General features: G+C 35.7%; 1 protein-coding gene across 9 annotated transcripts in view; it reads left to right on the forward strand.

Annotated features, from left to right (window-relative positions):
• CNTN1 (contactin 1) overlaps window positions 1-26995 on the forward strand; it is a 390240-nt gene that overhangs the window by 196630 nt on the left and 166615 nt on the right. For 8 of the 9 annotated variants that reach the window (XM_030822637.1, XM_030822635.1, XM_030822633.1 and 5 more), the window contains 2 exons: window positions 21277-21413; window positions 22965-22997. In XM_030822637.1, the coding sequence (XP_030678497.1) occupies window positions 21353-21413; window positions 22965-22997 (94 nt within the window). In that variant the 5' untranslated portion in view covers window positions 21277-21352. Of the gene's footprint in view, window positions 1-8273; window positions 8298-21276; window positions 21414-22964; window positions 22998-26995 lie in introns of those variants that run through there. The other variant, XM_030822636.1, reaches the window with a different exon arrangement.

Genomic DNA, 26995 nt, shown 5'->3' on the forward strand with positions numbered 1-26995 from the left:
TTAAATGCATTTAAAGTGGTTAGTAGTAAATGCTATGTATGCATTAGCTATAATTTGTTCCAAAATAGTCTTAATGTCCTTTTCAACCATTTTTCTTCTCTAGTAAATTTGAGACTTATTCTTTCAAGTTTAGAGAAATCCCATTTGTGCTTTGATTGAAAGTGTGTCATTTTGGAAAACCTTAAGAATATCGAGTCTTGTTATCAGGAGCTGGTATATTTTTCCAATTTGTCAATGCTTCTTTTAAGTCTATCAATAAATATAGCTTTTCATTTCTTGTACTGATTATTAAAAGTATTTCTAGGTCATCAATCGTGTTCGTTAATACTGCAGGCTGAGGCTTCATTTTTCTTATTTCTAAGTAGAAATTGTTAGTACAAAAGAAAACTATAGTTTATATTTATCTTCTGCTTAGTCACTTTGCTGAACTCTTAATGTTCATATTTTATTTAAATCCATTTTCTTTGATATCCTGGTCTATAATTTTACTGTATGCAAATAATAGTTCTGCATCCTCTTTTTTGATTGTTGTAAATACAATTTTTGCTTCATTTTGAACTATATTTGCCTAAGCTCCAAAACAGTGCTAAATTCTGTGTTTTGGGTATGGTAGAAGACACTGGGATAAAAAAAACAGACCAGACAGTGATGGGCCCTGTCCTTACAGTGTTTTCAATCAATTCCCATGGACTTAACATAATATTGATCTATCAAATCCTGTGTGTTGGTTTGCATTATTTAGGGGAGATGTTATATAACCTTCATTAGATTATTAAAAGGGCTTATGTTTATAAAAGGTTAAGAGTCTTTTATCCTAATTTACAGTGATAAATCAGTCTTATTAATATCCCAATTAATTTTTGTGATGATTTATGTGTTCTTATTCACTGTTACAGACTTTTTAAAATTTCAAAATAACTGTGATAGTGTTACCCACTTCTTTATATGTGTACTGTATATATATATTTCTAATTACCCATATTCTCAAAAATCAATAACTAATTTTTCATAGAGAAATGTTAAAATATATTGAAAATAAAAAGATTTTAGGTACATTAATTTACATTTTTAAGAGTCTTATTTTGAGTGTTCAAATGTACTGGGAACATAATTCAGTCTGTAATCATGGCTTGGTCACCTACGGTTTCTGTAAACATAAATATAAATAAAGATATGGTTTACAGTCTTAACTTGTTTTAGACTCCAGATTACAATTTAAGGAAATGTGATTAACAACAGCACCAAAAAAAGCAAGTATATAGAATTTGGTTTTCTTTTGCCAACAATTAATCTTTTTGTGGACTGCAGAAACACGGGGGAAAGATAGCTGATTGGTAGGAAAGACAGCAAGGGGTTTACTGGGCCTGGTAGAGAGACTATGGGCCCATTTTATCAGTTTAATAAACAAAGTAAGAGTCTAACAAGCTGGGTGACTTTCCACAAACAAAACAAGTTTGACAGTTGCAGCAAAAGGAAGAGATCCTTTCCCCTGATTTAGCATCTAGGAGAAAACCATTCAAAGGAGGGACACTCATGTGGACAGAGAACACAGCCTTGCTTCCCCTCCTGCCACTCATTCATTCCACAGCTTCTTGCCAGTGGGCGTGCAGGCCTGTGCCAGGGATGCGCTCCAAGGAGCCAGTCAGCAGAAATCTCTTGAAAGTATTTTGACTGAAGCTGTAAAAAGTTGAACCATTTGAAAATTCCTTCTCAGGTTATTCTCTATAAGGGTTAAACCTGCTGCCTTGGGAAATTCACTTCCTATCTGTATACTTGTATTTATAGTAGGAGGGAGATTCTTTAATAGGTTGGTGAGAAGTAGCTGGGCCTATAATTAAAATCACTGCTCTTTATTAACTAGATTTTAGCCATAATGTTGAGAGGAAAAAACAAAGATGGGGGATGTGATAAGTGATTTGAAAGAAAACAAAACAAAATTGTTAAGAGTCAAATATAGTGGTCCAGTTTGAATGGAACTGAAGGAAAGAAAAGGGGCAATTGGAATGTCATTGCTTCTCTTTTCAGTCTCTTCAATTTATCCCTTTACATATTCTGTACAAATATTAAGCAATTTTTTTAGGTAAGTGGCATAGTTATAACTCTCAAAACAATTTGCTAATTTATACGTTCAGGAATGTAAAAACTGTTTACTAAGCAGTTCCCGTATGATAGGCATTGTGGTAGGTTCTCGGGTTTTTGAAGCCCCAAATCAATGGGGCTTCAAATCAATAATTCAGACACTGACAATTATTTAATCATAAAATGTAATACTCATCCTTAAAGAAAGGCACAAATGGTATAAATCTCAATGTATTATTATGAGTATTAAAAAAAGATAATTCACATAAAGAACTGGCAGTGACGTGGCAGTTTACCTATCATATGTACTCCAGTGATGAGAAGAATCATGCAGACGGGCATTATGCTGAGGATGAAGATGTTATGGGACAGGTACCGCCATTTATTATCATTGGCAAGCTGCTTGACTTCTCTAAACCTCATTTCTCGATGTGTTACTTGGAGTCAATAATAGTTACCTACATGTAATTTTGAAGATTAAAGGTATTTGTAAACCACCGGTATTTGAAACAGTGGGTGTTCTATAAATGAGTTATTTCCTTTACTAGACTCCTATCCATGGGATATTAATCTCTAATACTATACGGATATTATCAATTAAAAAGAAATACAGATACATGAGTGGTATATTCTGAGAATAGTGTTAGATATGGACTATCTCTAAGGTCATTTTTAAACAGAGCGAATATCACCTTTCCTGTGACTCCACACTGTACTTTATTTCTCCCTATAATTTTGTTATTTTTTAAAAGACTTTAAGAGTTTTAGGTTTACAGCAAAGTTGAGCAGAAATAACAGCAAGTTCTCATATACCCCTTGTCTCCTCACTCATAGCCTCCCCCACTATCAACATCCCGCATCAAAGTGGTACAGTTGTCACCATCGATGAACCCGCACTGATACATTATTATCAGCTGAAGTCCTTAGTTTACATTAGGGTTACTCTCGCTGTTGTACATCCTATGGATTTGGATGGATTTATAATGATAGTATCATACAGAATAGTTTCATTGCCCTAAAACTCTTCTCTGCCACTGCATTCCAGCTCCGTGATCTCCCTATTCATTTCTCCCTCCTTGCTAACCCCTAGGAAATACTGATTATTTTACTGTCTCTGTGGTGTTACCTTTTCCAGAATGTCATATGGTTGAAATCATACAGTATATAGTCTTTTCATATTGAATTCTTTCACTTAGTAACATGCATTTAAGTTTCCTTAATATATTCTCATGGTTTGACAGCTCATTTCTTTTTAGTGCTAAATAATACTCCATGGCCTCGTTGTACCACAGGTTATTTCTTGATTCCTCTACTGAAGGATGGGTTTCAATTTTTGGCAATTATTAACTAAGGTGCTATAAACATCCTTGTGCCAGTTTTTGTACTGACATACATTTTCAACTTCTCTGTGTAAATACTAAGGAGTGTGATTGCTGGATCATATGGTAAGAATATGTTTAACTCTGTTAGAAACTGCCAAACTCTCTTCCTAAGTGGCCGTACCATTTTGCATTTCTACCAGTAATAAATGAGAGTTCCTGTTCTTCCACATCAAATGCTACTGAGGATATGGAACAGCAGGAACCAACAACATTTGGTGTTAGATTTTTGCCCTTTGAATTGGTATGTAGTGATATCTTTTTACCATTTTAATGTGCAATTGCCTGATGATATATGATGTTGAGCATCTCTTCATATACTTATTTGCCATTTGTTTATCTTCTTTGGTGAGATGTCTCTTCAGGAATTTTGACCATTTTCTAGTTGAGTTGTTTGTATTCCTATTTTTAAGTTTTAAGAATTTTTGTATATTTTGGATAACACTCCTTTATCAGATGTTTTCACAAATATTTGTCCCTGCCTATGGCTTGTCTTCTCCTTCTCTTGACAGTGTCTTTTGCAGAACAGGAATTTTAAATTTTAATGAAGTCCTGCTTTGCAATTCTGGTTTTCCTGGATTCCGCCTTTATTGCTATATCAAAGAAGTTTGGATTCTGCCCCTATTGCTCTACCAAAGAAGTTATTTCCATACCCAAGGTCGCCTTGACTTTCTCCTAGGTTACCTTGTAGGAGTTTTATAGTTTTGCATTTTAAATTTAGGTCCCTGACTCATTTTGAGTTAGTTTTTGTGAAGAGTGTAAGGTACGTATCTAAATTTTTTTGTTGTTGGGCATGGATGTCCAGTTATTTTGACATAATTTGTTGAAAAGACTGTTTCTTCATTAAATTGCCTTTGTTTCTTTGTCAAAAGTCAGTTGATTATCTTTATATGGTTCTATATTTGAACTCTCTATTCTGTTCCATTGATCTATGTATCTGTTTTTTTCACCAGTACCACAGTATCTTGGTGATCATAGCTTTATAGTCTTTATGGCTTTAAATCTTGAGCTTGGACAGTGTCAGTCCTCCAGCTTTGCTCTTTTTCTTCAACATTTTGTTGACCATTCTGCTTCTCTGTGTAAACTTTAGAATCACTGTCAATGTAAACAAAATAACTTGCTGCAGCTTTGACTGGAATTGTATTGAATCTATAGATCAAGTTGGGGAGAACTGATATCTTGACAATTTTGAATTTCCCTCACTATGTTTTTATCTTTGTGTTTTACCTAAATCTTTGTTCGAGGAAAGAATAATTTGAACTCTTCTATACTAGAGCCCTATCTAAAACGTTTATCCTCTTTGCTATCCTTAGTTTTGGTCAAATAACTAGTTGGCTGTTAAGGCTGAGCAAAGATCTACCGCTAAGAATTTGTATTGTGAGCCTGTCTGAAGGTGAATGATGTATAGATTAGATGCGAATAGCAGAAAGTGGTAAGAAAGACATAGCTACAGTGGAAATGAGCTTCTCTCAGGGTCTAAAATCTATTACTCTGCATACCCCTTAAAGTGTTGCTCTCAATGGATTTTTTTTTGTTTCATAAAATAATATGTGTATTCCAGATGAATCCAGGAAGTTTCTCATTCTCAGAAAAACACTAAATCCCAGCCACATTAGAATTTTTCCATGAGAGGCTATATTAGGTTACTGACTCCTATTCAAATAAAAATATTAATTACAGAAAACAAAATGGAATCATTCCCAAAGAAGGAGACACAACAACAAGAGATGAAAAACCATAGCCAAACAATCATTATTACCGGCATGTCAGAAATAGTACCTGACTCAGTTAAGATATTGTGCTTTGACAGAAATGCTAATTATGTTTCAGGACATAACTTATTCAAGAACTATATACTCACAGCTTCCGGAAGGGAAGTCATGTTAGGAGTTTAATTTTCACGCTAAATCAAAATCACTTAGAATGTCAATGATAGTTTAAAATTTAAGAATAGAAATTTGGACATATCAAACTCAAAATTGATATTTTATTGAAAAAAACTAAATGTCTTTAAATTGCTATAACAAACATTGTATGTTCAAAATTAGTTCACAAAAATAAAAGAGGACAAATTTCTGCATTCTTCAACCTCCAAATTTCTAATATCTTTATTCTAAGAAACTGCAGCTATTGTAGTGATATTCCTCCAATCCTGAAAACACTCAGGAAGCAATTTTTTTGAAATGTTTTACCTTGGCAGGAACTTTAGATCAAAAAGTATCTCTTTTTAGAGATACCTTTAGAGCAAAGGTATCTCTTCTAAACTTGTAAAGAAAGTAAATAATCTACCAAGAGAACAAACAGCTTCATGGCTGCCAATAGACAGAGCTCTCACTGCTTCCTCCCCTTATTTTGTTTCTTTTAGTTAGAGAGCCATGGCAAAGGAAAAACAAAATAATTTCAGATTTATATTTCTGTTGCTTCTTTTTTCTTCCTTCCATTTTGTTCATTGCATAAAACAAATTGATAGGAGGTTCTATTACTGGGCTTCAAATGTCATCAATATGTAGATGACTTCCAAGTAGCTATCCCCCACTCCTGTCTGACCTCTACATTCTGGTCTTATTTATTCAAATGTTTACCTAGTATCTCCACTTGAATGTCTAATGGGAAACTCAAATACAATATGTTCAAATCTAAATTATTGGTCAACTCACTTTCCCATCAAAACTTGGGTTCCCTTTTGTTGAATAGCAATATGTAACACCCTAATAGCCACCCCAAAAGGCAAACACTCATCCCTGAATTCCTCCCTCTTCCTCATTGTCTGTTCCAATATCTCTACAGGTACTATGCAGTCTGCTTATCTTTCACTGGTTCATACCCTCCTTGAAGCCAAGAACCATATTTCTTGGATCTGTTAAATCCCTAGGACCTTTAAAGATTTTAAAACAAATAAAATTACCTATATAACAGCTTCTTATTTGCTAAGCAAATGATTGCTTTTACATACCTACATTGCAAGTGATACTGGCAACTTCACTGCATTGAAGAAGTCACTAGATCTTGAAAGATAAGCTCTATTGTATCCTTCCTCCCAATTGTTAAAACCCACAGCAGATAGATATACATGAAGAGTGAATGTTGATTTAAACTATGAACTTCAGTGAATAATAATGTATTAATATTAGCTCATCAATTGTAACAAATCGACTACAATAATGCAAAATGTTAATGGGGAAACTATGCAGGAGAGAAGGGATATATGGAAACTCTGTACTTTCTGTTCAATTTTCTTTAAGTCTAAAACTGCTCTGAAAATAGCATATAAAATATGTCACAGGAAAAATATTTCTCTCATTTTATGCCATTATATTCTCAAGACATCTAGAGACCCATTTTTTCTCCAGTTCCCAATGCCTTGTCTTTTAATACCTAACTTTTTATTTAATTTTTTATCTATTAGCTGAGTATATTTCATTTCCCTTCCCGTAAAAGAGATAACATATAATGCTGACTTCATGAAGACTTATGAAGAAATCAATTCTAAGAAATAAAAATATTTCTCAATGAGTTTATTACAATTGAGATGGGAATTTTTTGGAAATTCACACTTAATAGTATCATTTCTAGAGAATTTGGTCCATATAAATTCAGTCTTGGCAGCTAACCATTAGGGGTTTTTGAACTGGCCTATTTGATAAATGTTCTAACTTCTCAGTGGAATAAAGAAGAGAGGAAAGAACATTATAGAATGATTCTTTTCTTTAATAAATTTCCATATAAAAGGGTTTTGAAAGTCTGGCCTCAAGATAATTCCGGAAATAGATTTTCAAAGACTGCGACTCAAGTTTCTGTTTTATAGTAAGCTTAAGTTTTATGAAGTGTTAAATTGATGATCAGTTATATGGAAGCCTCTATTTATAATAGTATAGTCCATTTTTATACTACTTTTAATTTGCAAAGGTGCTTTCATATATTATCTTATTTGGTATTCATAGTCATCCTGGGAAAATTGTAGAACATATGCTAACTCCTAAATAGATAACCACAATTTCACAAAGTAAAGAAAAAGAAATGCATGGAAGTATCCTCAGTCCAATTTTATCAGTCCATTTTCTATTGCTTCAAAACGCCTGCAACCAGGGAAGTTATAAAGAAAAGAAATTTATTATTTCTTACCGTTATGGAGGCTGAGAAATCCAAGGTCGAGGGGCCATATCTGGTGAGAGTCTCCTTGCTGGTGGGGACTCCGTAGAGTCCTGTGGCAGCAGCAACACAGGGCATCATGTGGTGAAGGGACTGCGTGTGCTCGGGTGTTTGCTCAGGTCTCTCTTCCGCTTCTTGTAGAGCCACCAGTCCTACTCCCATGATAACCCATGAATCCATTAATCCATGAATGGATTATGATTCAATCACCTCTTTAAGGTATCCTCTTTAAATACTGTCATGTTAGGAAATAAGTTTCCAAGACATGAAATCTGGGGGACACAAGCAAATCATAGCACCAATGTTAACCATTTAATAGTAATTCTTGTGCTTCAAGATTTTTATTTATTTTTATTTATTTTTTATTATTTTTATTTATTTTTTTGAGACAGAGTCTCTCGCCCAGGCTGAAGTGCAGTGGCGCGATCTCGGCTCACTGCAAGCTCCGCCTCCCGGGTTCACGCCATTCTCCTGCCTCAGCCTCCCGAGTAGCTGGGACTACAGGCGCCCGCCACCACGCCCAGCTAATTTTTTTTTTGTATTTTTTTTTAGCAGAGATGGGGTTTCACTGTGTTAGCCAAGTTGGTCTCGATCTCCTGACTTCGTGATCCGCCCACCTCGACCTCCCAAAGTGCTGGGATTACAGGTGTGAGCCACCGTGCCTGGCTGCTTCAAGATTTCTTAATGAAGGTAGTTGCATAGATGTTCATAGGTGTTTTTCTTTTAATTATCAGCTCTATTCTAAGACACCTAAATCTTCTGAACACACACACACTTACATGCTGACACACACTTACACTTACGCACATACATTTATTAATCACACACTGTGCAAAGTATTTAAGCCCCATTAGGAATCTAAAGATATGTATAAGGTATGTTTTTTTTCCTCTCTCTCGGAAACTTACAGTGTAGTTAGGGGTAGAGAGAAACGATCACAGGTGTCTTACGTACATTTTTTATATAATTATCAGAAGTATGTATTATATTACTATTCCCATTGTACAGACACTGAAATGGCTTGCCTAAATCCACTGAGCCATGTGCATCAGTTCTGACTAGACTCACATTCTGTACCCTTGTCTCTCAGCCTCACTGCCTTTTGTTAATATAAACATCTAAAATGCTACAAACATAGGCTCAGATTTCCTAGAAGAGTTTTATATTGGATATTCTGTTCTATTTATTGTCCATTAAGACATATCAGAAACACCAAATTTCAACAAAGAAAATACTTCTCCAAAATACTTTCTTTCCTCAACCTTTTAAGTTGTCCTCAAATATATTTTTTCTAATTCAGTTTCCCAATATTCAGTTGGAAGTGGCCTTGCATTTAAAAAGTAAGCAAGAATATAATATCAGTAGGTGAGACAAAGGACAACTCGAAGATTTTTGACGAGGGGGAAGACCTCAGAGGAGGAGGTTGCCTGAGGAGACACTTTCCTATAAAGATAAAATTTAATCTGGATCCTGAAATAGAGTTGAAATTCTTATTTTCTCATTTACAAACTGAAGCTAATAATAGTAGCTACATCATTTGTTTAGATGAAAATTGAGTTAATACTTAGGCTTTTATTTTTTTTTTTTATTATTTTTTTGTTTTGTTTTGTTTTGTTTTTTTTTTTATTATACTTTAGGGTTTTAGGGTACATGTGCACAATGTGCAGGTTTGTTACATATGTATCTATGTGCCATGTTGATTTCCTGCACCCATTAACTCGTCATTTAGCATTAGGTGTATCTCCTAATGCTGTCCCTCCCCCCTCCCCCCACCCCACAACAGTCCCTGGAGTGTGATGTTCACCTTCCTGTGTCCATGAGTTCTCATTGTTCAATTCCCACCTATGAGTGAGAACATGCGGTGTTTGGTTTTTTGTCCTTGCGATAGTTTACTGAGAATGATGTTTTCCAGTTTCATCCATGTCCCTACAAAGGACACGAACTCATCATTTTTTATGGCTGCATAGTATTCCATGGTGTATATGTGCCACAATACTTAGGCTTTTAAAACAGAGCCTGACTTAGAAGTTGGAAGATGCAGTACGTATATCTTAACTACTAAGCTAAAAATTGTTAAGTGTATCTTTTAATTTCTATTGCCTAGCATAATGCCTAACACATAAAACTATTTAATAGATAATTGTTGAATGACTGATGAAATGATGGTGTACCATTGGTAAATTTTGAGTCAGAGAGTATAGTAAGAGAATTATAGTTTTTGGAGGTCAAATTGACATTTGTATTGTTCACTAAGCTTCGGAGATTTGGATGTATGTTCTTTACAATAATAAATGCTTAGACTGTTTCCTCTTGGTGGAAGGGATCAAAAGGTAGATCCATCAAGTTTTCTCTAAAGCTCGTGCCTAACTAGGCGCTAAGCTTTTGAAGTTTGAGAATTTGCTTCTACTGCTATTACTAACTGGGGCTTGTATGAAGCATTGCACATAGTAGGTACTCAGGAAGTATTTATTGATTGACAAGACTTGGATTTGATACAAGGAAATAGTTGCTTACATTCAGGGAGAATAATTAACGATACCAGAAACTAGAGAATCACTTTCCTTTAGATACCAGTTTTTGTATAATCCACATCTCTTTCTGTAATTTCATATGACTGGAGGCATGTATTGACCCTTGCCCTACTGACAAATTGATTCATATTTGATATAAATTTGAATAAAAAGGAACAAAGCTCTCTGTATAGCCCAAGGCCGTGTTGTGAATGTAAGTCTGAAACCTCAATGGTTTGGGGGCACCAGGTTAAGGTAGCCAGGTAATTTCCCCAGTATCTGTTCTGGTAATGAAACCTTTAAAAGGAGCCAGAAGAGCAGAGCCTTCATAAACCAAAGCACTTAGGGTTAAATATTATGATGATATTTTCTTGTAGAACTATTCAACAACTCTCTGTGAAAGAAACAAAAGTTCAACACATGGCATTTAAGGTGCCATGATTCGAACACACTTCTCTTTCTCAAATATTTTCATGAGTATATCCCCTAGCCATGCTTATTCTTCAACGGTCTCTGAATTTGACCTTTATTTTTCTCCTTTCTCTATTGCTACTTCCTCCTGGATCTGCTTGCCAAATATGGAACAATAATTTGTTTTTAGTAATTTCTCAATAAACATATTCAACAGATTTTAATGGAGTATCTTTGATGTGTTAGGCATCATGTTAGGTAACGTGGGGGGTATAGAAAAAGGAATGAGATAATCTGCTGTTGAGGAGCTTGTAATTTAGAAATTCCCTCCCTGAATAAATATTTTTGATTTACCAGTACTTATGCTACTGCTACAATATGTCTGGACATGGTAGATATTTAAGAAATATGGGCCGGGCGCGGTGGCTCACGCTTGTAATCCCAGCACTTTGGGAGGCCGAGGCGGGCGGATCACGAGGTCAGGAGATCGAGACCACGGTGAAACCCCGTCTCTACTAAAAATACAAAAAATTAGCTGGGTGTGGTGGCGGGCGCCTGTAGTCCCAGCTACTCGGAGAGGCTGAGGCAGGGGAATGGCGTGAACCCGGGAGGCAGAGTTTGCAGTGAGCCGAGATTGCACCACTGCACTCCAGCCTGGGTGACAGAGCGAGACTCCGTCTCAAAAAAAAAGGAAATATGTATAGAATAAATTAATAAATAATTTTAAATTACCATTCATCTACCCTTATAGGATTACTTTGTTCTATATTCTTCAAAGAAAATGTAATACATTTCTTGGTCTTTGAACAGGTTTTGAATAAAAACAGCTGTCTGCATGGTTAAATTGCACAATCATTGAGATTAACTTATATATGTTTCAAATGTAAATACTTGAACAGTTTTAATTGAATTGAAGTGAATTTAACATAAAATTCTCTTATGTTCTTTCTAGAAATAAGGGCCTAAATAATTTTGGTATGAATCACTTATCAGTTTAAGTACTGATACAATGACCTGTATTCAATGACTCTTTTATCTAAAAAACAGAATGTCACTGATTACATCATGCTCCCAGGAGGACTGTACCTTCCGTATTGACATCTCTTATCCTGAACAGCAGCTAATAGGAGTTATGACATCATCAGTCTCATTCTCCCTTCAGGGGTGGTCTCGTGTCAGAAGACACTCAGAAGTTTTGTGTACCTTTAGATTTGTGAAGTGGAATAAATACCTGATATTTTAACAAAGATATTCAGATACTGTGCAGCATGGAGCAGCCTTGAGCACCATAATCCTATGCAGCAGTGTTAGGTAGAACGACTTAGAAGAGTGGAACCTCAGAAAGCACAGTGGCAGCAGTGATGAAGCCTTTTTATTAGATGTGGGCATCTCCATAGTGGAGTAAGGCCATACAAAGGGAATATTACAGCACAGGAAGTCTTTAAAACTCTCAGGGTACATTGAGTGAGCTCTTGGATCTGGCACTGTTTCTTTACAGGTCTTATCCTTTTATGCTTATATGTGAGAGCAAAAGAGAAAGGAGTTTGGACATTCTGTCTTGCTGACATAGGATTTTTTTCTGCTGTATTAAATTCAAAATTCTACTTTGGATCTTTAGATATGATTCACCGGTATCACAAAGCATATTTCTTTTGTAGTAGTCTACCAATCCCAGATCGGTCTGAATTGCAGTTGAGCAACAATGGTAGTTAAAACACATTCAATCAGGTCATTATAGTCCAATAAGACAGTCTCATATAAAAGTCAGAAACCTTCTAGTTATTTGTCAAAGCAATACATCAGAATGCCTTGTTTATTATGATACGGCAAAATGAATCAGATGTAGACATAGAGGATATTTATTTATCATGTAGACCAAATGCCACACAAAATATACTATAGACATAATTTTAAGAGACAGACTATTAAATATCATGCATCTTCTAATTTTTAGAGATGCGTTGGCTGAACATGTGGCCCTAGAACACATTTGCATGCACATAGATACCTATACATTGTTCTCTGTGAGCAATGAAAATATTCCAACCTTCACTTCACACACTTACTACAACAATCCTTGAACTTCAGTATGCCCACAAATTTCCTGGAAAACTTGATTAAAATGCAGATACTAAGACTGTTCTTCAAGAGTTGCTCAGAAATCGATCTTAACAATCACATGCCAAATGCTGTTAATGTAGGTGGCCCTTGGACTACAGTTTGGGAAACACTGACTTATTGTTATGAAAAATGTTAATTATTGAATATGCAAAATACTGTTTTTTTAATAATCTAAAGCAAAGACAGATACTAAGTATCTTTTAAAAAATTAAGTAATAAACAATAAGGGATTTAAATCTGAACGGAATAGAAGATGTCAAACCCTTGCTGTGTGCTCTGTTACTAGCTATTTGTATTTCAGCAATCCCTGTAATCCCTTTAAGTCAGTCCATCTCTAGAAATGGCTGCTGAGGAGAAAAAATCTTAAGGCTTTGACAGATATGGATGTTAATTAAGTGCTGACAGCACGGCATGCATTTTACAGAACTGACTGCTTACATTTTTAGATAATTGGATTTATAATTAAATTAATCGCTCATTTATTTTTGAAATGATGTAATGCAAGCAGAGGAATGTAAAAATAGTGAAACTTTGTGATATTTATGGCATATATTTTTACTGGTATAATTTAAGCCCATGGTGTCACACAGGACTATAATTGCTACAGCCATGCGTATTCCCTGGAATTTCAGGAAACCATCATTTTTAGGTGGCAGCAAAAATAGGAAGGCCCACATAGATTTTTGTCCTACATTTTGGAAGTGTGTGTGTGTGTGTGTGGTTAGGTGTCTTGTAAAGTTTGAGAAAATGCAGAAAAGCCCTGCTGATTCCAAACTATCTTGCCCATGGAACTGATAAGGTACCAACTCCACACAGTTATTTTGCTTAGAATTACAAAATTTGACATGCTAATGGAAAATGGAGATAGTAATAATGAACAAATCAAGTGATATTATTTCTTGTTATCAGCAATGCTGAGAATTACTGATTCAATCAATGAACAAAAGAGGCGCAAGATTTAGAACTCACAAATGTATTGATGAGATTCCACTCAACCTCTTTCCCGTCAGTATATTAATAAGAATCAGTTTATTACTCAAGGGCAAAGCTATATTTTAGATTTGGCAAATAATTGCTGCTTAAAATATTAAATGAATATTAAAGGAAAGATCAAACATGGTAGATAGGTTTTAGTAGGAGTTGCAAAGGATGAGGGGATGTGAAACTGACAACCGCTCTGTTGTCGATGATTTACATGAAGAATCTGTGTAGAAGAGATTGAAGGGAGCCAGGCAATGAATGGGAGTACTGAAGGTGACACAGTAACCTCAGATACATAAATGCAGTAGGAAGTAACAAGCATATCTGCTTAAAATCTTATAAGCCACTAACTGGTACATTTTCGTATCTGATCCTGACCAAATCTCTCACATTTCTAGAGCTGTACTGAGTTAATAGGGATCATGTAGATTGCCCAAAGATGCATAGCTAGTAATACAGCCAGGGTTTGAATCCTTTTATTCTAGACGCATTTAAATTCCCTATGTTTTATTAGTTTTTTAAAAAGATATTTAAAATCTATTCTTGATCTAGATCATAAAAAGGATTTTTTATATTCAAAAATTAGCATATTTTTCATAACACTAAGTCAGTGTTTCCCAAAATGTGGTCCAGGGTCCACTTAACACCACTGGGGTGCACTTGTTAATTAGACAGATTCCTGAGTAAATCGCAAGATAATAAGAATTTCTGTGGAAATAGCTCAAGCATCTGATTTTAATCAAGTTTCCTAAGTAATTTGTAGGCATACTAAAGTTCAAGAATTATTGTAGTAAGTGTGCCAAGTGAAGGCTGGAATGTTTGACACTCTGGGGATGTTACATATCATGAGATGTTTTAGAATATGTTGTGTTGCTCCTCTTTCATATATACGGCACACACATTCAAGTGACAGGCTGTTTGAGGGGCTAAGGCTGTTGCCATCTGAAGACCAATGCAGCTCTACCTGCTCATTGAATAACATATTTTATTCTGACAATGGAAGGATAGTTTGTAATCATTTGCAGAAAAGGGGGTATTCTCCTTGCGTGTGTACTGTATTCCTTGGCTTAGAACAATATGGTCTTCAGAAATTTTTATGAAATGTATTTGACCACCGCAACAAGCTGTTTAAACATCGTTAATGACTTTGTAGAATATGGTTAGACTTTTGTTTATAGAGTGTAAAGAAATCAGCGTGAGGCTAATCTAAAGCATACCATTAGTCAGTTAAAGGGAGTTTCATCACCTATATTTAAATTGTATTTAATAATCCAAAAATTAACTGGAGAGAGATAATATTTATATGAAAGTGCTTAGTTGACTTTGCATTTAATTGTATAGTATCCCCTTTTAAAGGGGTAGCAATTTTAAAATTCAAAACTAGTTTTATTTCCAGAAAATTTCATGTAGTAATTTCACGCATTTCACTTTTATGTACAGATGTTGCAAAGCTTTACATCCACACACACATATCCATATACATGCATTACCTAAACCTCACAATAATACTCTTAGTACGAACTTGGATCTTCATTTTAAAGACTGACACCTCAGAAGATTAAGGCACTTGAGCAGCAGAGGCAGAATTTCAGATCGAGTCTGAGAGGAAATTGTCCCTCAGTTTTGAATTGTAGAGTAGGAGATATTGGTGTCTTTTTGCCTAGAATAATATGTGCTTAACTTGAATAAGCTTCTGATAATCTCTTGGAAATAGAACTTTGTAGTGAATGTCGTTCAACATCAAATTTTAGGTTAAATATTTTTTTAAAAAATGAACTTTCACAAGGTTGAAATAGAGGTACAATTTATGGATAAAGGCACATTTATTTTTGTGCCTGATGTGCCATAATTTTTTTTTGTAAAAGTGATATGATCATTTGCTGATATATATGAATATTTCTTCAAGATTCCTGCGATATTATCTGTCAATGTAAATGATTGTCTAATCATCAGTGCAATGAAAAACTAGTTTCATTTGTCATGATGGAACACACTGTCATTACATAGCAGTACTAAATTCTTTGTAAATAATAGTTGCTACTGTATTGTTGAAGCATTTTATAATAATTTATTTGGACTATACAGCACCAGAATAAAACATGACAAGAGCTAGATGGAGGTCTGTCCAGCAGAAAAATGCATATCTAGATATAGGACAGATTTCTCAAATGAGAAAACCCTAGTGTTGTCTAAAGGAAAGAGGAAGATGGCAGAAGAATGACAAGTAGAGGAAGAGAGAAGGAGAAAGAAAGACAAAGATGTTTCATACTGCCTTGCCTTACTGTACTGTGAAGTGTTGTTGTTTTAAAATATGTGTAAGAGATTTAGTAAAGGATGCTGGAGAACAGAAGGTGAATTCTCTTGGAAATTAACAGAGTGCCAGTCCATGTCAGGGATCCATCAGTCATGGAGACCCACAGAGCTGTGTGAGGTTGTGAGATGCAGCTGCAGCAGCAGCAGCAGCAGCAGCAGCAGTACCTGGCATACGGCCTGGCTGGGTGTACAAGAGGTCACAGGGCTCTGAAGGCTGACATGTTCAGGGAGCTGGCCAGCACAGCATGGCCTCAGAACAGGAATGCACCCCCAGTTCCTGCTTCTGGTCCTTCTGTTATTTCAGTTGTTGTGAAGAAACAAGTCTGCTCCTGTGACTGACACATGTTTGTCAGAGTTTTTTTTGCCTCTGTCACTTCATTTTTTGCAACACTTTCAGGTCCACGGAGGTCAGGGGGCTAGCTGTGAATTATTAAGTGGTGTGGCCTCAAGAGAAAAGTAATAAGGGCAGTTTCTTCCACATTAGCAGGAACGGGCTCAGCTTGCTGCTTTCTCTACTGTGCTGCTGAAGGATGTGATCAGAGGAGTCACAAATGATGGGATAACTGGTAACACAATAGAACAGATCACCAGCAGAAAAACAAATATGTGAACAACATATGAAAGATACTTTTATACCTGAATGGCAAGAAATCCATATCATAAAATAAATTACATGCTGCTGGGGGATGTCTCACTGTCCTATTGAAAGACAAAACATTTCGAAGTGAAGGAAAAGATAGCATGGAATAACACAGAGAGTCTCAAAATAATGAAAAGAACTTTTCATTCTGATTAGAGTGTACATATTCAGATCTGGAAAACAGAGTAACGCCCAATAAACCACATATTTCAAAATGCTTTTAAATATTGATACTTTAAATATCCTTTTCTGGAGTATATTTATAAACTACAGGAATCCCTAACAAGGATCAAAGCCCCAGCAAGAGACATTTTCTTTCCTTCTTTCTTTCTCATCTCTTCTCTTCTTTTTGAGATGGAGTCTCGCTGTGTCACCCAGGCTGGAGTGCAGTGGCGCAATCTCGGCTCACTGCAAGCTCCGCCTCCTGGGTTCGCGCCATTCTCCTGCCTCAGCCTCCCAAGTAGCTGGGACTACAGGCGACTGCCACCATGCCCAGCTAATTTTTTGTATTTTTAGTGGAGATGGGGTTTCACCGTGTTTTCCAGGATGGTCTCCATCTCCTGACCTCTTGATCCGCCCACCTCGGCCTCCCAGAGTGCTGGATTACAGGCGTGAGCCACCCCGCCCGGCCCTCTTCTCTTTTTGCTTCTCCTTCTCCTTTTTTTTCCTTCCTTCCTTCCTTCCTTCCTTCCTTCCTTCCTTCCTTCCTTCCTTCCTTCCTTCCTTCCCTCCTTCCTTCCTCCCTCCCTCTCTCTTTCTTTCATTCTTTTTTTTCTTTCTTCCTTTCTCAGAGTTTCACTCTGTCACCCAGGCTGGAGTACAGTGGCACGATCTCCACTCACTGCAACCTCTGGCTCCTGGGTTCAAGCAATTCTCCTGCCTCAGCCTCCCAAGTAGCTGGGATTACAGGTGCATGCCACCATGCTCAGCTAATTTTTTTGTATTTTTACTAGAGATGGGATTCCATTATGTTGGCCAGGCTGGTCTCAAACTCCTGACCTCTGGTGATCCACCCGCCTCGGCCTCCCAAATTGTTGGGATTACAGGTGTGAGCCACTGGACCCAGCACCTATTCTTATTTTAGGAAATTAAAGTTCATTTTGGATTGGATTATAGTTACATACATGGTCCATTCATTTCATCATTTATTCAATAACTCCATATCAAGTGACTTATGTGTGTCAGGCATTAGCGCCACAACAATGAACAAGATATGTATCCCCTGCCCTGGTTGGCTTATGGCCTAATGGAATAATAAATGGTTACTGAATACTTTCAGTCAACACTTTGCATGCACAACTTTATGCAAACATTGCAATAGTGCTATGAATTAGATACTCTTTCCATATTAAAAGGTGAAGGCAATTAGGCTCAGAGGTTGAGTAACTTGTCCAAAGTTGCAAGCTAAAGAATGGTTGAGGCAAAATTCGGCAAGATCTGGCTAACTTCCCCTGTACACATTTATGCATTTTGGCGCATGTTCCCATATACTGTGGTCATTATTGAGAAGGAACTGTTAAATTACATTCTAGCCCTAGAAAAGTTGTCTGTATTTTATTTTCAATTTACTGAGATCTCTTGCTGTATGTGGACACAACTAATCTTTTTTTAGGCCTATTCCACTTCTTTTCCAGATTATCTATACAGTTCGTGGGTAAATAGACCAAAATATCACTGATGTACTCTATAATGAAAAATAAGAAGCAAACTTTCAAAGAAACTGCTCTTAATTCTTCACCTTTATTTATCTGTTTCTTTTTCTCTCTGGTCAGTGCTGCTTTCTTGCTCCTCAGTACCAACACTGCAGTAGCATCTATTGCTCTTAAATGTGAATATCTCTGGGAAACGTTTAGAATTCTCAAATTATAAGTTTACTACTACACAAATTCGGATTTCACTCTGTCACCCAGGCTGGAGTAGAGTTAGGATTACACAAATTAGGATTTGTGTAATAATAATAAAAATAAAAATAATAGTATGTCATCTAAGTTAATCTTTACAAAGTCAATTGCTTGATTGGCATTAAAGCTTTGGCATTTTTATGTGTTTGCTTTTTCTAACTTTCTCTTCATTAAAAGAACTTGTCTTATTTTGTATGCGTAACTCAATGAGAAAAATTAGAAACTATCAGGACAAAAAATGATCAAATTCACATTTTTGTGACAAAGTTTAGATAGGCATAACCAGTGTGTACACATTTCAAAAATTTTCACTTAGGTCTACATGTAGATAACGATGTCATGCACAATCAAAATAAAAAGCTAAAAATCTTTCCACAGATCATGTACTTGATTTTCCTGTCCTCTAAAAGAATTGTTGGTCGGGTGCGGTGGCTCACGCCTGTAATCCCAGCACTTTGGGAGGCCGAGGCAGGCGGATCACGAGGTCAGGAGATCGAGACCATCCTAACACGGTGAAACCCCGTCTCTACACTAAAAATACAAAAAATTAGCCAGGCGTGGTGGCGGGCGCCTGTAGTCCCAGCTACTCGGGAGGCTGAAGCAGGAGAATGGCATGAACCTGGGAGGTGGAGCTTGCAGTGAGCCGAGATTGCACCACTGCACTCCAGCCTGGGTGATAGAGAGAGACTCCATCTCAAAAGAAAAAAAAAAATGTTTTTCGTTCTTCACCTCTATTAAACTATTTATTTTCCTCTCCGCCCAATTCTGCCTAGGAAAATAAATTAATAAAAATTTAAAATTTCAGACATATATATTTAAAAGGAAAAATATGTTTATCCTGGCCTATATATTACCATGGTCCAGGTAAAAATCTTGTCCAGCCTCTGCCAAATGCTAGGATTCTTGCAAATCAGGGAGTATATGTGTTCTCAAAATCCATTAAAAATAAATAGACTCCAATATTTTTCTTTGACATAACAGTATGGTGCAAGCAATCAGTAGGATTTTAATGTTGCTGTTTTAAATATGTTCAACTATATTTATATGTTAACACTACAACATGTGTTTTCCTTTTAGAATTGTTTTTCATGCTCTATTTATTTATTTATTTATTTATTTATTTATTTTTGAGATGGAATTTTGCTCTTGTTGCCCAAGCTGGAGTGCTGTGGTGTGACGATCTCGGCTCACTGCAACCTCCGCCTCCCAGGTTCAAGTGATTCTCCTGCCTCAGCCTCCCGAGTAGCTGGGATACAGGCATGCGCCACTAAGCCAGGATAATTTTGTATTTTTAGTAGAGATGGGGGTTTCACCATGTTGGTCAGGCTGGTCTCGAACTCCTGACCTCAGGTGATCTACCTGCTTCAGCCTCCCAAAGGGCTGGGATTACAGGTGTGAGCCACTGTGCCCAGCCCATGCTCTATCTTAATTTATGTTTTCATTCAATTCTATGTCATGAGATTTCAGTTATGCTATTATATATTCTTTAAAACAATGATTTAATGTCTTTTCAAGATGAAACTCCTATTGTGTCATTATTGATGAGTGCTCTAATGCCCTAGGCCATATCATTCTGAAGGTGATCCAGTAAGCAGTGATTGAGGCAGGAAGTCACCAAATGACTCAAATCTAAGAATGCAACACTCCTGTATAATGCCCTGCCTACCGCAGGAAGGCCCATTCCCACCGTGCTGTGTTTACCATGGTTTCAGTGAAAATGATTAACACTTTTTCATGTTTAATAGCATACAGGTCCACACAACTATGTCATTGCACTGGCTTGTTCACATATCTGTGTACTCTTTTTCTATGAACTTCTTAAGAGCAAGCAAACTGTGCCTTTCTTTTTTGAGTCTTTGTAGCTACATGCTTAGTCACAGTGGTGGATTTTACCACAGAGATGATGAAACTTAAGTTGCAGGGCCCTTACCTGCATAAGGCTATTCCAGGGTCCTGGGGGAAACCTTAGCAGTGTAATCACATGGTCATACATTATTGCAAAATTTTTAAAAGCAAGATATTTTAATTAGACTGCTACATGGTTTTGTAGTTTCGTTTATATTAGTAATTTTATTTTCTTCTTGTCCTGAAAGAAGGCTCTCCGAATGGACAATTTTGGCCCCACAAAACCTTGATTGCCCCCTGTTGACATGCAAGGAACACTTATTTGCTTTGTGGTTGAATAAGTGAAAGAAGTAAAAAGGATGAGGAGGAATGAATATTTCATTAATTAATATATTTTAACATTTAAAATTAGCAAGTCTGGCAAAAATTTTCCTTAAGCCACTAACAGAAAATGCTAACATCATCACCCTTGTGTAATGTCTTGTGAGTTTACAAGCTCTTATACAAATGTAACTTCAATTGAATCTTTGAACCAGGCCTTCAGTTAAATGTAACCTTCAATTAAAGTGAATGATATCAAAATGTTTACAACTGTGCCATTTGTAGAAAAGAATTATTATACTCAATGTTTACAGAGGAAAAGAAACCTAAACGCATGATTGAGTGACGCTCGTGATTGCATTGTGTCAATACTAGGATGGCAGCTGAAGCCTTCTGATACTGACTCTACCCTTTGAATTACACGGTGTTTACAAATATATTTAAATAAATGAAAACTTATTCTACAAACAAAAAGCATAAAATCACATAGGTTAATAATGTTCTCCTCAAATGATGAACATTTCCCATTTCCTTCCCTTTCTTTCTTCTCCTCTCCTCCTCTCCCCTTCCTTCCCCTCTCCTTCCTTCTATTTCTTTCCTTCTTCTTGTTTTCTTTCTTGATGCAGGTGTTTAAAATTATCCAACTGCCATAAAGCTAAATTCTTTTTTGGAAAATTGAGCCGAACTTCTACTGAATACAAGATGAAAATGTGGTTGCTTGTCAGTCATCTTGTGATAATATCTATTACTACCTGTCTAGCAGGTAAGAAATATCCTTTGTATATTCTATCTATATTATGTCAACATAATTGATATTTGTGTTTATTTTATTAAATGTGTTGTATGAAGTAAAAATTCTTATTTTCTCTTGACATCTGGGTCAGATAAGTAGATAAATATGTATTAAGGGTGACCCTATTTCCTTCATAATTTCAATTAAGATTTCCCAAAACATTGTCAGTCTTGGGTAATAGTGTGCTGGTGAATGTTTAAAATCTAGATCTCTGGGGAGATCCCTGAAGTGTAGCATTTGTCTATTACGGGGACATAAATTCTCCTACCATAGCCAGTTTCAACTTGACCATTTAATGTGGAAAGATGTGCAACAGCTCACCCGTCTGTAGTATTTTCACCACCCTGATATAAGTAACCACAATGGCAAAGAGAATATAAAATATAGTAAATAAAAGAGAGAAAGCAATGGGTTTTAAGCATTTGTTCCCTTTGTTCTTAGTATAATTTATTCATTTGTAAATTAATACAATTTTTAATACTGGCCATGTTTAACAACTGATTCACAAAATTTCTGAAAATTAATAATCACTTCTTAAGAGTTATAAGTAGATGCAACACACTACTGAATCTTACAACTCTTTTACCAATTTGATCAATATAATTTTAAAAATGATTAAAGTAATCTACAGTGTGTGTAGGGACATAAGACTAATAAAACAGTTTTGAGAATGAATTCATTTTAGGACAAAGAAATACTATATTTCTGTCTTTCAAAGGCAAGTGTGAAGCATTTGGACCTATTTCCTACAATGAGAGGCACATCATATCTTTATCTGAAAAATTGATATAATTACCCAACTAGTACTTATTGAGCTAGGTCATTATTATGAAAGTATTAGAAAAATTGAATTCTAACAATCAATTTTTCTAATACTTTCATGTTAATGTCCTAACCCAGTAGATACTTGTTGAGTGACTGTTTTGTTCAAGACATAAATGGCCCTCATCCTTTTGTATATAAATCCCCACTGATCACTTTAATGATTAATCTGACAGGCATCATTATTAAGAACATAAAAAATATTATTTTATTTTGGGGAATAATTTTTATTATGCTCACTCCAAAACTCAGAAAAGATCATTTCATTAGTACTTAAGGATTTTAATGACATTGATAAATATATATTTCATAACCAGGGTAATTATGCACACACACCCACATACGTATATGTAATTGCATGCGTAATATATTTACATATATATAATGTAAATATAATAAAGAAAAAAATTGGTAAAGTCATTGTGAAGTCTTATTTTTGTGAATAAAATAAAAACAAAAACTGTCTTATTAGTTCTGAAAATTCATACGAATTCTATTGACTGCAAACTTTGGTGCTGCAACTATCAATGTAAAGATAAGAAATAAATATCTGCACAGATGTGAAGATATTTCAACCTTTATAGTAAAGGGCCACTACTCTCATTCCATTGTCTAGCATCTCAGCTATTTAAGTAATGTTTGAAACCACAATTCAAATAATTGCTTCAGGATCAAAATTGTTTTTTCTTTCATTTTTAGAGTTTACATGGTATAGAAGATATGGTCATGGAGGTAAGTTGACCAAAGAGTAAATCTTGTAAACATCTTTTCTCTATTGAATCATATTTTATCTCTGCTTTAAGCTATTAACTCTCTAAACTTTAAGGCAAATGGTTAATGTTAGATCACTATGAAATTTTATAAGGTGGTCTTTCTGAGATTATAAGCAAACTGTTTGTTGAATGAGTGGATATATCATAAACAAATATCTTATCAGAGGATTGTAGCAAATGGAAAATATTCAATGTGGCTGGCATTTTTTCCTGCATGCTTTGTAACAATGCTATGCCACTAAATTTGGAAGCAATATTTTAAAATTTGTAAGCATTGAACTTATTTTTGAAAGCCTCTTTCTTTGTTGCAAGGGAGATAACTAAAGTTAGTGAACTTGGAATCTTAAGATTCAGTTCAATTAAAAGTCCACAGATACTGCAAAATTTATTGTTTAATAATCCTTCCAGTTTAGAGCCTACTTCAACTACCAAACAGATATTACAGAAATAAAGTCAGCAGGGTATACTGGAAAAAATACAGAGTCTAGAGTAAGACCAGCCTGAATTTGCATTTTCAGCTCAGTACTCACCAGATAATCTTATTATCTAGTGTAAATTATATAACTTCTATGAGTCTCAACTTTCCAATATGTAAAAATCACAGAATTGTTGTGAGGACTAAAAAATGAATTGCACTGATAACTTCTAGCATAATGACTGGCAAGTAGGTGCTTAATGAGTGTAGCAACACTAGTAACTTATAAAAGCCACTGCATAATGGTAGGAGAATGAAAAATCATGAAGAATCACTGAACAACCAGTGTTAGAACTTGCATGCCAAATCAAGGTTACCCATTGTATTAGTCAGTTTTCACGCTGCTGGTAAAGATATACCCCAGACTGGGAAGAAAAAGAAGTTTAGTTGGACATACGGTTCCACATGGCTGGGGAGGCCTCAGAAATATGGAAGGAAGCGAAAGGCCCTTTTTTTTTTTTTTTTTTTTTAGACGGAGTCTCGCTCTGTCGCCCAGGCTGGAGTGCAGTGGCGCGATCTCGGCTCACTGCAAACTCCGCCTCCCGGATTCACACCATTCTCCTGCCTCAGCCTCTCCGAGTAGCTGGGACTACAGGCGCCCGCCACGACGCTCGGCTAATTTTTTGTATTTTCAGTAGAGACGGGGTTTCACCGTATTAGCCAGGATGGTCTCAATCTCCTGACCTTGTGATCCGCCTACCTTGGCCTCCCAAAGAGCTAGGATTACAGGCGTGAGCCACCGTGCCCGGCTGTAGAAGGCACTTCTTACATGGCAGCAGCAAGAGAAAAATGGGGAAGAAGCAAAAGCGGAAACCCCTGATAAACCCATCAGATCTCGTGAGACTTTCTCACTAAGTATTTTTTAAAAACAGCCTATGGCCGCTTTTTCCAATTCCTTGACCTATATTCTCCTTTTAATCTGCTGCAATCAGTGTTTCCCAAGACCACTCAACCAAAACTGCCTCATTCATGTCTCTGATGTCACACATTGTAAGTCCAATGGTCAGCTCTCAGGCTTCCTACTTAACCTGCCGGCAGAAGTGCTGCAGTTCCAGGCATCACACACAGACGTAACAATGTCTTATAGGCAAATAGAGCATGCTTATTTTTTTCTTGCATCTATCTGTCTTTAAAAACAAGGAGACCTTTCCCAGAAACCTTGCACTACATGTCCAGAGTTGGGTCACACATTCACCACCAAGCCCATCATTAGCAAGAGTAATGGCATCACTCCCTGTCAACCTTCTGAGTCATATGAGGGATGGGTTGATCCTTGAACTAAGCTGAGCTTTGTCATTGAAGGTAAAGGGCAGAAGAGGAGCTGATTAGTCAACCAACAATGTCTGCTGAATTACTCAGGTGAATTGAAATTGAGATTTTTCTCACAAATGAAAAAGTGATATCCAATATGTCATCCAGCATATATAATAGTTTTTAATGATTATTTTACAGCAACATTAGTAGCTAGTGTTCAAATATATGTATTAAAACAAAAACATTTTAAATTTGAAAAACAAAGTACATAAAGATTATAACAAAATCATCAAAACCAACTTCACTCTTCATGTCTTTAAGAATATTTTTCTTAATTTTTTTTAGATTTTGTGAAAGCAATATTGTATTCTATTGAGATAAGAGAGCAAATATGAATAAGTTGCACATAATCAATCTGTAATGTTTAGATATTTAATTAATAACTAAATCATTTGACAGCAAATATTTTAGATGCTTTTTTCCACTTGTGGTCTGCGTTTACTTTACTTTCAGAAAGAAAAAAAAACCTGCAGCTATTGTAGGACCAACTTACACCCGGGCTAATTTAAAATGAAAATAAATATCTTTAATTCCTTTGTAATTCATTGAGAAAAATTATCTTAAGAAAGAAATAAAATAGCAGTATAATATATATTTTGTAAGAATTGGGATATGAAATAATATATAATTTATACTTTGCACATTTAGAGTCACGATATGACTGTATAGTATCCAAAGCTAATATTAAAAAAAACTATCTTCATTGCTTAGCTGTAGGGAGGGTAGATAGAACATTTCATATATCTTTACAGTACTTGTACCAAGACTTCCTGTATATTTTTTCAACTAGACTCACATCAGTCACTAAGAATTATTTTCAGTACATATTTCTATGTCTAAATATGATTGACATTTTACAGCAGTCAGTGACCTGTCACTATTTTGATCTATGGTCCCACATAGCCCCATTAGTCTAAATACACTAGAGTTAGACTGAAACAGGCTGAGTTCTGGAAGCAGGCCCACCAGCCCAGTCATGCTATATATTAGGATGTAGTAAGACGTGAGGTAGGTATCAGAAGATGCCCAGCCAGGTGTGTAAAACAGAGTCTAGGTGCTTCAGAGGTGGGTCACAGGACAAGGAAGTAGTTCCTCTAGAGAGATGTGACAGGTTCCACTTGGGCAGGTAAAGCCAAGCAAGGAGAATTTAGTTCACTTAACTTTCATGCTAACCTGACTATAGTCTTTATTCTAATAACTGTATTTCTGCAAGTTTTTGAGACCAACTCCTTACTTTGTATATTTAGTTATGGAAAAGTACTGCAATGTTACCTATTACCCATGACCCTAAAATATTGGGGCACCAGAGTATTTAAGGGCTAAGCCCATCTTTTCTCATCTGCAGGAAATGGTTGGCAGTAGAGATAGGAAGCTGTAATATGTGGAAGAAGGATGCTTTGTGACAATTTAAATATTATCTCATTTAGAGAGTTTCAAGAGAGCTTACACCACTCCCCACCCAATAATCACTGTAATACTGTAAATGTTGTAAAAATTTCCATTTTAGTCTTTTGAAATTTTGATGCCATCACCTTTTTCTAATAGATTTTTCCGAGGACTCGTCTTATAACATGCTTACGTAAAATTGTGTTTACTAACTAACAGATTGAGGTGACATACAATAGAATGGGAAGTGGAGTTTGTCTCAAAAAGTATATAAAATGAATACAAATATCTCTGAAGCACAAATCATAATTTTACTTTCAATTTCCAGAAATAAAATAGAATAACAATATTATAGTGGACACTCTCCACATAGTGATAGGTGAAGTAATCCCATTTGAGATTATATAACTGACTAATTATATTAATGGTGAAAGTGAGGATGAAAAAACAGTAGCTTTTGCCTCTCATTTACATTAGTAAATATGACGTAAATATTCATACATTATCTCTATCTTCATCTTTTTGATCACATTTAAGAAATGTACTTATGTCTGTAATAGATTTATGATAATCACATTATCTGGTAGGAAATAAATGTATTTGCATTAAAAGCAGATCAAAATAGTGATATGAAGTGTTAAAGCTTCAATTAGCTTGAGAGGTCATCTATAACTTTGTGCTCCTTTTAAGAAGAATCTATCTAGTAAAAAAAAGGAATGTATTTAAAAAATAATTTTAGTTTTTAAAAACACAATCTCTATCTGTGGTTTGTTTCTTATGCC

Source organism: Nomascus leucogenys, chromosome 11 (genome assembly GCF_006542625.1).
Source record: "Nomascus leucogenys isolate Asia chromosome 11, Asia_NLE_v1, whole genome shotgun sequence".
Taxonomy (NCBI): domain Eukaryota; kingdom Metazoa; phylum Chordata; class Mammalia; order Primates; family Hylobatidae; genus Nomascus; species Nomascus leucogenys.